This window comes from Helianthus annuus, chromosome 9 (assembly GCF_002127325.2).
Source record: "Helianthus annuus cultivar XRQ/B chromosome 9, HanXRQr2.0-SUNRISE, whole genome shotgun sequence".
NCBI classification, from domain to species: domain Eukaryota; kingdom Viridiplantae; phylum Streptophyta; class Magnoliopsida; order Asterales; family Asteraceae; genus Helianthus; species Helianthus annuus.
This window is the reverse complement of record NC_035441.2, coordinates 100,667,850-100,679,766: the sequence shown is the minus strand read 5'-3', so window position 1 is coordinate 100,679,766 and position 11,917 is coordinate 100,667,850. Positions and strand designations below refer to the sequence as shown.

The 11,917-nt window shown below is 35.6% G+C and overlaps 1 protein-coding gene and 1 non-coding gene across 2 annotated transcripts; both read left to right on the top strand.

Annotated features, from left to right (window-relative positions):
* The first annotated feature begins 284 nt into the window (after positions 1-284).
* On the top strand, positions 285-3,441 carry LOC110877704 (rop guanine nucleotide exchange factor 7). The gene is made up of 6 exons (XM_022125897.2): positions 285-696; positions 1,355-1,471; positions 1,550-1,779; positions 1,844-2,137; positions 2,229-2,588; positions 2,674-3,441. Exons 1-6 carry the CDS (start codon positions 468-470, stop codon positions 3,181-3,183), a joined length of 1,740 nt encoding a protein of 579 aa, XP_021981589.1. The 5' UTR covers positions 285-467; the 3' UTR covers positions 3,184-3,441.
* A 442-nt stretch (positions 3,442-3,883) lies between these two features.
* On the top strand, positions 3,884-3,955 carry TRNAD-GUC. The gene has a single exon. It is a non-coding gene; the product is annotated as a tRNA-Asp (tRNA).
* Positions 3,956-11,917: the final 7,962 nt, after the last annotated feature.

The window sequence follows — 11,917 nt, the reverse complement described above, 5'->3', positions numbered from 1 at the left end:
GTTAAAAAAACCGTCCTCAAACGGCGGGTAAGATAGCAAATTACGTATGTTTGTGCTTTGTCCTATGTATCCAAGAATTAATCCGTCAAAATTGTCATTGTCAAACTTAAATAAAATAAAAACAAAACAACGTAAAGTCGTAAACTCACTCACCAACATAGGGACTGTTTCCACCAGTGTACCAACCTCAAGGACCAAAACTGTAAAATCCAATTTCTAAATATTGACATATCCGCCCCCTCTACGGCTATATGTGCCCCTATCATCATTCCGATTCAAATCACAAGAGAGACGTTGTTGGCGTTTACCTTTTACCTTCTTCTCCCTTTTTAAATCAAATCCATTTCAACTCTTTTTTCCCAAAATCAAACCCACTTTCTTTCTAAATTTGAAGATCTTGAACTACACTGAAAGCAGAATCTAACGGTCAAATCCTGTTGTTCATGTTTTAGGGGTTTTGGTTTTGAATGTTTGAGATGGGAAGCGTAGGTGATAAGAGTATGGTTGATTCGTTAGATAGTAGCATGTGTAGCTCGAATTCGAGCAATTTTGATGGTTCTTCGAAAGAATATTGTTCTTCTCCTGCTCCTCTTGGGTGGCCGATTAGAAAGGCTGTAAAATGTGGGGATGAACGGAAATTGAAACCCCAGGTGGATGATGCTACCAATTTTAAGCAGATGGGTTCTGTGAATTCAGGTTTGAAGACCTAATTTAAGTTTTGTTGACTTGTTTGATGTGTTTTTTTCATGGGTTTATGGGAAAATTTTGTGGGGTTTTGTTGTTTGATGCATATCCCTATGGTCCGGTTAGAGAGAACCAAATCGAACCGACATGGGCGGCTATGATGGTGTGTGGGGAGGACCTCCGCACAAGGCCCGTGATTTGCGATTTAAAAAAATCCGATATATATATGTTAATTTTTTAAATAGTAAACAAACACATACCAATTCCAATATAGGCTCATTTACAAATCATTTTTTGATTTTTTATCGGTTCCGAACCGAGCTGGATAAAAACTGGTTTCAAACCGAACCGGTCATTTTTTGCTTATAAACCGGTTTCAAACCCAACTAGTTTGAACACAAACAAACAAATTTGAGTTTTCTTGACAGAAGCCGAACCGGTTTGGGCCCAAAAACCGATTTGTGCACGTCTAGGTCCAGTAGTAGTTTTCTTTTTATAAACCGATTTTGACTTTCTTTGACCAACCGAACCGGTTTGGATAAAAACCGATCTGTGCAGCTCTAGTAGATTTCTTTTTCCATGTTTCGGGGTGGGTTAATCGCTTTGTATTCTTAATAAAATTTTACTTTAAAAGATAATCATTTATACTGATTGTTGATTATGTGGTTAGAAATGGAGTTGATGAAAGAAAGATTTGCTAAATTGTTGCTTGGGGAAGACATGTCTGGTAGTGGCAAAGGTGTCTGCACAGCTTTAGCTATTTCAAATGCCATCACAAATCTGTGTGGTAAGTCTCATCTTTATATCTTATCTCTTTATCTTATTCAGTTTAGTGTTCCAGCTGCTAATGTTTCGGTCTTTACAGCCACTGCATTTGGTCAGTTATGGAGGTTAGAACCCTTGCAGCCAGAGAAAAAACAAATGTGGCAACGAGAGATGGATTGTCTTCTTTGCGTGAGCGATCACATCGTTGAACTGATACCGTCATGGCAAACGTTTCCGGATGGAAGCAAGCTCGAGGTCATGACTTGCAGACCGAGATCAGATATTTTCATCAACCTCCCGGCTCTACGAAAACTAGACAACATGCTTCTGGTTAGTGTTCGACAGTTGTGATCGTAGAACACGATGATCGAATTCTAACTTCTTTTTTTTACAGGAAATATTGGATGGTTTCAAAGGGACGGAGTTCTGGTACGTCGATCAGGGGATAGTGGCTCCGGAGGCTGAGGGGTCGGGCTCTTTCCGTAAACCACCACAACTCCTCCACCAGGAGAAGTGGTGGCTGCCGGTGCCACGAGTCCCGTCTGGCGGTCTCCAAGAGGACACCAGGAAACAGTTGACCCACAAACGCGAATGTGCTAATCAGATTCTAAAAGCCGCCATGGCAATCAATAGTGTTGCTTTAGCGGAAATGGAAGTTCCCGAATCGTACTACGAATCCCTCCCGAAGGTATCGCCATCATCACCGATTACTTTTTCATTTAAACGGTTTTTGTATTGAATGTTTATTGCGGTTATTTGAATCTTTATTTGGTTTGTAGAACGGGAGAGCGTGTTTAGGAGACGTTATATATCGTTATATAACTTCAGAGCAGTTTACAGCAGAGTGTTTGTTAGATTGTCTTGATCTTTCATCTGAACACGTGGCATTAGAGATTGCCAACCGTGTTGAGGCCTCGATCTACGTCTGGCGTAAAAGGGTCCACCCGAGACATAATTTACCGAACCCAAACCGGTCTGCGGCTAAAGCCTCGTGGGACATGGTTAAGGACCTTATGGCCGACGGCTGCAAGAGGGATTCACTAGCTGATCGAGCCGAAAGCCTGTTACTTTGCCTTAAACATCGGTTTCCTGGTCTAACTCAAACCTCGTTAGACATCAGCAAAATTCAACACAACAAGGTACTAAATTTGTTATTCGAAAACACTATAATAAACTGTTAAACTCGTATTCGATTATTGATAATTTGTTATATTGAACGTTCAGGATGTTGGAAAATCGATACTGGAGAGCTACTCAAGAGTTCTGGAGAGTTTATCATTCAACATTGTGGCACGAATCGATGATTTACTTTACGTGGATGATTTAACAAGACAATCGGATAATGTGGGGTCTGTGGCTTCTATGGCAGATGTTATTGCCCAAAAACGGGTCCCAATCCCATGCATACCTTCTTCGGGGACACCATACAAATCTGCTTTCGCAACTCCAAAGTTTTCACCGGGACCCATAGTGGCCCCTGGATCGGTGGATAGAACTCCATCGTTGAGCGGGAACTGCAACAAGCCTCCGAGACGAGGTTTTGGGGTGAAACGTGCGTTAACAAGTTATCTTGGAGGTGAAATGAAGGGGAAAAGTAATAATAACTATCAGTTGCTTGAAGGTCCTGCGGGTTGTCTTTCGACCAGAAACGCAGATATGCCGCCTGCTCGTAGTAGCATGGACGATGGGCCGTTGAGCCAGAAAGAGAACCGAAATCCGAAGATGGAACGTTAACTATGTGTGAATTTGTTATGTTTAAGTTGGTTTGTTGTGATTAAGCCGTTAGGGTAGGAACATATGGCAACAAAGTGAGGATATTAGCCCTCATAGTTAACCATGACCCGTGGTGGTGTCTAGGCTCTATTCTTTTATCGGTTTCATTTGTTACACCATACTTTGTGGTGCAACTTTTCTATGGTTTTATTAGGTTAAGGGATTTTAAAAGTGTAGTAGTGTGTTTTCGTTTATAAACTTTGATTTTACACTTGATATGACAAATAATGTAACGTTCTTTAATTATTTTACCACTTGTGACGGAATTCATTCTTGTATTATTATGATTTAAGGTTGTTGCTTCTTGTTCTTGTGGTGGGGTTGAGATTGTTGTGGTTTTATTTTTGTAGACCAGTGCCGGTGGTCACCCTTGGGGTGTTGGCGGTTGTTATCGTCGGAGGATGATGGTGTGACGGTTTGGGTTTGTCGGTAGCGGTGTAGAGGTATGGTCATAACCGTTTGAAAAAAAATAAGTCGAAAATAGCAACAGTAATAATAAACATAATAATAATAATAATAATAATATTTAATTTACTTAAAAATTTTAACAAGTAATGATAAAAAAGAATTTAAATCTTAAGAAAAAATCATACAACAGAAAAGCTGTTTTTTTAACTACAAAACTATGAAGATGAACTCTAAACGTTAAGATATAACATGAGTCGTTGTAGTATAGTGGTAAGTATTCCCGCCTGTCACGCGGGTGACCCGGGTTCGATCCCCGGCAACGGCGATATTTTAATTTTAATAAATTTTTGTATTTTGAAAATCCGTTCAAACTTTGAAATGGTGTCACGTGATAGGGGAGTGGAGCTGTGTGTACTCACGAGCAGGAGATGACTGAGAATAGAATATGTGAATGTGGAGATGCGCGTGACAAATGCACGCTCCTTTTTTCACGGTTTCACTTTTACCAACTGCAGTTAAACCAATAAACGCGCTATTCCTATTCAAAACAGTGCATATATTTCCAAAATTGTATATTTTTTCATCTCAAGATATCGAAGTTTTTGTTTGATATATATTTCGACAAATCTACTAAATATCATCTCATGATATCAAAGTTTTTGTTTGATTACATAACTCGACAAATCTATTAAATATCTAAAGTTCAAAAAACATTTTTAATTAAAGATTTAAAACATTATGAAATAAGAATACATTAAAGAGTTGAATAGATGAATGATCAATATGTTTAGGTTTTTCATCTAAAAAACTACGTTAGATGAATGATCAATATGCTTAGGTTTTTCATCTAAAAAACTACGAATATGTACTACGATACTTGCCAATTAATATCACCTTTGGTATTTTTTTATTAACAAACACTAACAATACTCTTAATAAACATGAAAATAAAAAAGAACCCCCCCCCCCCCCCCCAAAACAACCATTCCCCATTACTTCACTTGCTCGACGACCTCCTCTTCACCATCCATCCACTCAGGGCCGGTCCAAGCATTTTGCGGACTCAAAGCGAATTAAAATCAGGGGCCCTTTTTAAATTTTATTGGGTTGTTAATTTCGGTTTATATCTGACATAAAATATATTAGTAAGAAACTTATATAGCACTTAATGAATATATAAAACTAGATAATTTCCCTAATCAAATAATGTTGGGTGTCTAAAACATTAATCAAATCTAAGTTGATCAAAAGAAATTAACTTAACAAATAACAATTTACATCATGTGTAAAAAGAATTAAAATACTTAAAAGAAGGTGTTGGATGAGCATATAATCAAAGAATTTTGCTACTTATTTTGAGTATATTATTGTTTCTATAAGCTAGAAACGACTTTTTTAATACAAAATTTTACGTGGATATACCATGCGTATAAATGTATGAGAATTCATGAACTTGTGTGTTATTATATATATAGATAATGGCAGGGGCGGAGCTACCTTTATGCCGGGGGCAACGCCCGCTACGGCTTGGCGCGGAAAAATTGGAAAAATTAGTGTAAATTTTGGAAAAATTTGAGGTTTTTTCGATTTCGTTACGGCTTATTTATAAAACGTTACGGCTTGACGGATTTTCTAGATCCGCCACTGGATAATGGTGTGTAATTATATATATAATTTGTTTGTAAATTATACATAATTGTACGTTATTATATACATATGCGGTGTAACTATAAGCACGTGGAGTCATATACACATTTTGTACGGAAAATGGCTTTTTTATTTTACATTAATCAAACCTTGTATAAAAATAGAGAGATGTTGAAGTGATGTCCAAATGTTTTCTCGATAAAAACTTGTTGCATCCCTACATACATGAATAGTTTTTTTTTTTTTTTTTTTTTTGTGTGTTTTTAAATAAAATCTATATTTTTCAATACTTCAATTTAAATAATACCTTCGTAATTCTCGATAAAAACTTGTTATCCTAAATACATGAATAGTTTTTTTTTTTTTTTTTTTGTGTTTTTTTAAATAAAATCTATATTTTTCAATACTTCAATTTAAATAATACCTTCGTAAAAGTGGACAAAATCTTTTAGCTTATTATTGTTAAAACTAATAACAGAAACTATATTCTTACTTCAATTTAAATAATACCTTTGTAAAACTAATAATCACGTGTCGGGGGGAAGGTTGTCTGTCCCGGATCTCTCTCTATCTTTTGTATCTCTCTTTCTCTCGTATCTTCTTCTTCTGTCTCTTTCTTTCTACTTTTTGGATGAGCAAATGATACGTGTCAACAAATTTGTAAACGTGGCAAGAACCAGTGATGTATGTGAGAAACTATGTGGAGGATACTTCATTGAATCAGCTCACCAAACAACTTGGCTGTTAGATCAAATCGAACGGATGTGATTTGGAAAATCACTATTCAAAACAATCATTCTTTAATATATAGATAATTTACACATTCCTTTTCTAGTTTGGGTGAGGTGATTAAAAACGATGCACCTATAACTCATTTCTAAAAGCATGAGTAAGGTGATTAAAAAGGGTAGCTGGGTGGATTCGAACCCAAACCTCCACAAAAACCCAAACTTGTTTTTACCACCAAACTAAATTAACATTAATGTTAACAATTATCACCGTAAATGTACTATCCTTATTTTATAAATAAATATTTTTCTAATCTTGGGGCTCTAAGCCGTTGCCTAGCCCAATTACACTAACTTTCCGACCCTTCCTCCACTTGAAAAGCAACATTGAATCGTTGTTCAACTGCTACGACTCCCCCTTACGTTCTTTTACTTGTTTGGAATTGACTTTTAACATATTGGATACCTTTTCATTGGACATGATTTTCTAGATTGGTGGCCTGCTAGATCTTAATGACAATAATTTCCGCCTTATTCGATCATCCAAAAGAGCGGTAAGCGTTAGGGTTTAATTTGAGCCTCAATTCCACAACATCTCTATCATAAGAATTTGATGATTTCATACAATACACTTGGGCTCTATTTGGATCATATTACATAATTGAAATAAGAATTAATACCTTCAAAAATGTACTTAGTTGGCCAAACAAGGAACTAGAATTAGAACTCATTCTAATCAATTTGCTCATGTGTAAGCATTACCCAAGTAATTCTCTAATAAAAAATGTCGACCAAAATCAAAATAAAAGGATCATCGATAATCGCTAAGCAGCTTACAAAATCCATCCACCAAAACAGGGTTGTCTTAAGCTTGTTGGGGGCCCAAAGCGAATAATGAATATGGGGGCCTTTTCGTCACAAAATTGCTTCCATCCTTTAATTCATGTATCATGTGTATACATTTTACCCTCCTCAGACCCTACCTTTGATTTGTTATTGGAAGATTTACTGAGTATGATGATGATTGTGTGTATACATATAAACTTCTTTTTTATAATTTGAGACCCTAGAGAAGCACGGCCTAAAGTCCATGCTTTATTTACTCCCCTTGATCCACCCCTGCGCCAAAATGAAAACCGATAATCCATTAACCAAAATCAAGTATATCACTAATCAATAATGTTGAAGCTCATAAAACGAGAACCATAGTCAATTCAACTTAAAACTCCAAAGTCAAATGAATGAATCATCGGCGAGCTGCTGGAAATGAATCTATTTATGTTAATCTTTAGCAGATTAATTGGCATGTAAAGAGAAAACCTATAAAATGATATAGCATTATAAGGCTAGAGGGTATGGTGATGGTCCTCCAAGGGAGGATGATCCGCCACGTAGGTGCCACGTCATAGTCCTCCCAAGGATGGTCCAACCCACAAAACTAGAGGGTATGGGAGGATGGTCCTAGATGATTCTACCCCATCCCACTATGTACAAGTAACCATGCCTAATGTACAAACACAAACAAAACACAAACAAAGGGGGCCCACCATATTTGGTTCGTCGCAAACGGCGACATCTCGACGATGAGGACGACGACGGAGGGGGGCGGCGTGGAGGGCGGTTTGTCGCCGGAGCTCGACGGTATGGGGACGACCCCCATACCCTGCAGCCTAACACACTTATTATTTTGTTATATTACCAATGGACCAGCTTTAAACCAATCCACCATCCAAACCGTTCAACATGTTTTAAAGAAAAACGTCATGTCGAACATAGGAAGAAACGTCTATGAAACCAAGCCGTGGCGGTTTCACCGATTATATTGATTTTAGTCGCACATTTTACACTCATTACTTATATGTCCCCAACTAGGGGCAAACTGGGCCTATCATAGGGGGTAAAGGCCCCACTCATGTCCGACTCATTAGTGTTAAAAAAAGTCCAAAATATAAACAAAACTGCGTAGGCTTCTTTAAAAACCCCTAAAGGCGCTTCAAAATCCCTAACGGCTAACAGGCCGTTACACCATCTACTTAACCACGTGACTTTTAGATATGAGGGGTGGAGTTTGTGGTTTCTGGCGTTTTAAAAGAAACCTTTATTCCCTTTAACTACGTGTTATATATTTTTTTTTTCTTATCTGCGTTTTCTGAAATGTGAAGTGGGACTAGGGTTAAATGGGTCCTGCTCATAGGTTGATCTCAACATGAACCTAAATTTTTTACATAAATTCGAACACAACACGAACTTAAAATTCGTATCACCCACATGGCCACATGAATCCCAAGACAACACGTGTATTCACGGGTTGACACGAATAAGACCCTTTAACCCGAAAAAAATCAATGTTTTTCTTGTATATTAATGCCTTATGAACTCTGAAGTCACATATTATTGTTCATTTTTAAGCAATTATGCATACTTATTATTAATCTTTTAAAACTTTGGCAGAAAAATACCCAAATAATTATTAAAAAAAAAACAAAGCAAACAAATGAGTTAAACAGCTCAACCCGTCGGTTTCACACAAACACAACGCGTCTAGCTAAACGTGTTCGCGGTTTCTATTTGAAACTAACCAGAACTTGTACAAACTAAACTCAAACCCATGAATTTCATATTAAGGGCATGTTTGGCTAAGCTTATTATAGTTAAAAAGGACTTTTGGAAAGGAACTTTTGGGAAAATGACTTTTTGAAAAGAAGTTTTTAAAAAAAGTGTTTTGATTAGTTTATTGATGTAAAAAGACTAAAATGGGCATTCTTTTAGATATAAGGGGGTAAAGAAGGGGTATATTGGTAATTTATAGTTTGAAAAGTTAAAAGCTGGCCAAAAAGTCACAATATTGTGACTTCTTAAAACCTCTTTTTTCTTCTTTGCAAAAAGCCATTTCTAAAAGGATTTTGGCTTAGCCAAACACAAAAACAACTTATTGACTTTTTGATAAGTCAATAAGCCAATAAATTGTTTTGAAAAGCTTAGCCAAACATGCCCTAAATTTGTATCATGTCAGAAATTCACACCGATAAGTAAAACGTTGATGGTAGGGTTTGGGGTTGGACGAACGGACTGCTAGAGTTCGATTAATAACTTGATTGTACAATGACACCATGTGACGGACCGATGAACTCATCACATGGAATGGTAGATCTTGTTAGCTACAGTAACACCCACTGTGACATCGAGCATGTTAATACCCATTGTGACATTGAGCATGTATATTTCATCAGCTTTTATTTTTTTAAATGGCTAATTTCTATTAATCCTTATCGTCTGTGTGACTTGAACCCAAGACCTTCTCATTCCCAACTCAGGTGTTTTAAAGCTTTGTCTTTGCCAATAGACCATCATCTCATTGGTTCATTAGCTTTTATATATCTTTGGCTATTCGAAATGCATTTTAGTTAGTGCATTCACATTTGATCCTTTTATATTTATGTGAGTGAGTTTTGTATATTATATAGAGTGGGTGTGAGTGGTTGTGAGAGGATGAGAGAGAAAATGTTACTGTTTATCAGTAAATTTGAAAAAAAAAAAACATTGTTCACCCTCTATAATTTTTAATACTTTTGAAAGTGGTTGTGAGTGGAGGAGAGAAAAAATTTAATGATAAAGATAGTGATTTTTAGTATAATTATAAAGATGGAGCTAAATGATCATTTGTGAATGCTATTACATAATAATATTTATACTCGTGTTATGAATGTATCATTTATATGGTGACTTTCCATATGTATAACTCCTATAACTCCTATCTCTTTGATTTCTTTTGTATTAATGCATGTGCCTATATATAGTGGCATTTATATATGGTGTAGAGATATCAATCAACAATATTTACATTCCCTCATTCTCTTATTCTTCTCTTTATATTGCTAATAGGTTTAGTTGTTTTACAACACGTTATCAACACGAGTTGCTACAAGATGTTCATATCCATGATTTGGTTTTCCTTCATCCATTTAGATCGTCACCGCACGTAACAGCCCTTGCAGGCGATACCAACTAGTCACCATGGCTTCCATCCTCCAAGTAGCCGCACCACCTTCACTATTGTAACTGTTCTTCGCACGTGGCCATCGTGTTTGATATTGATTTTAATTCACTAACAACCACCGTAGATTGCACAGTGTACTAGCGGGGCTGCCTTGCTTTATTCTGTTCGGCTAGCGAGGTACGATCTCGAACATGTTCGTCTTATTCATTCTATATAAGCCTATGATCGTTTTAAGAAAATATAAATAAATAAATAACTCCTAAAAAATCATATAGCGATTCTGTAAGCTAATATATATCTTCTTTTATGCTTAATATGAAAACATAGGATATGTGATAAGTTTTTAATGGGAAAATGAGAAATTATGTTACAGTGAAGTTGTTTGGGATGGTGATGATATGGTTACTCTCATTGGATAACAAATATTCAATATAAAGTAATAGGAAATGGCAAAACTATTGAAGTATGAGTTTATCAAAAATAAATGATTTAATGATGTTAGTAAAAACTTATGGGTCGATAATTTGTTATGACTAAACTGTTAATTATAAAATTTAATCTTTGTAGTGTCACAAAATATAATCTTAGAAATAAGATTGATTATAAGCGTGGTTTCAAATAAATTATATTAATAGCATTACATGTATGATGTAGAACCCATATTCATTTTATATATAAGTTTTTTTTATTTTGTAAATGAGTCAATTGCATGTTCGTACATATTTGTGTATAGCTAATCCATATTAAAACACTATCATCTAAATAAATCCAACTTATATAATTTATATGTTTTAGATTTATAAAAAAAGTGTTAAATGATTAACATGTTATATATAAGTTAACCAATTATGAGTATGTAGATACGTTCAGTACTTATTTTTATTCAAGTTAACCAATTATGTGTATGTTGAATCGAAATTACTACTGTTACTATAGACATTTATCCTTTTATCTACAAAGGACGATGAAGATATTTTATCTAATAAATATTTGTACCTTATTTTCATGAATTCATGACGTATTACTATTAACTAAAAAATTATTTATTTTAAATAAATAAATAATAACTACTAATTTCATATTTGTAACTTCCATCCTTAGGGTGTGCGGAGTGGGACGCGGCAAACCTCGGCAAACCTTTTTGCCGATCGGCAAACACCGCCGCCGAGGTTTTGCCGTTGCCGAACAACTCAAGAATCGGGGATGCCTTGCCGATGCGGGGAAAGTGATTGAGAAAGAGAGAGGGTATTGTGGGTGGGGTCCATTCCTATCTCAACCAATCACAACTTTTTCCTTTTTTTTTAAAAATAGTTTACCACTTCACCAAGTGTCTAAACCATTGCCAACACTTTTCACAAAAGTTTAAACACTTTTGACTGATTGACATGGCGTGCTCTGATTGGTCGTTTTTTTGGTTTGCCACTCCAAAGTGTTTAACCACTCCTTACACCCTTAGTGTGTATTAATTTCATATTTGGATTAATTGTTTGAAATATAAAAGGGGTATAGGTTTTAATACTTCCCGACCGTTTCTAGTTTATCACTAAATGTCAATTGTTATGTTTTCTTTAATACCCTAATAATCTTGGGGAAGATGATTTGTGGGTGATAACGTTTAATCCGCCCATCTCTTAATTAGGCAACTACTAGATGAGAAAATACAAGGGAAGCAAGTCACGTATTTTGTATTTATTTTTTAAAAGAACACACTTACATCACTGAGGAAATACAAAAATGTCCACATCTTGTTTCTAATTAAAAGCAAATTAGTATCTTATTAATACAAAATAAATTTAGTCATCAAACGCAAGTTTGTTTTCAATTTAGTTTTATAATCCTTACAAATGGGTTTGAAATGTTAGTAAATGATTTTCAAGAAAGTTATATTTCTTAAATGGTAATTATTGTTTTTACA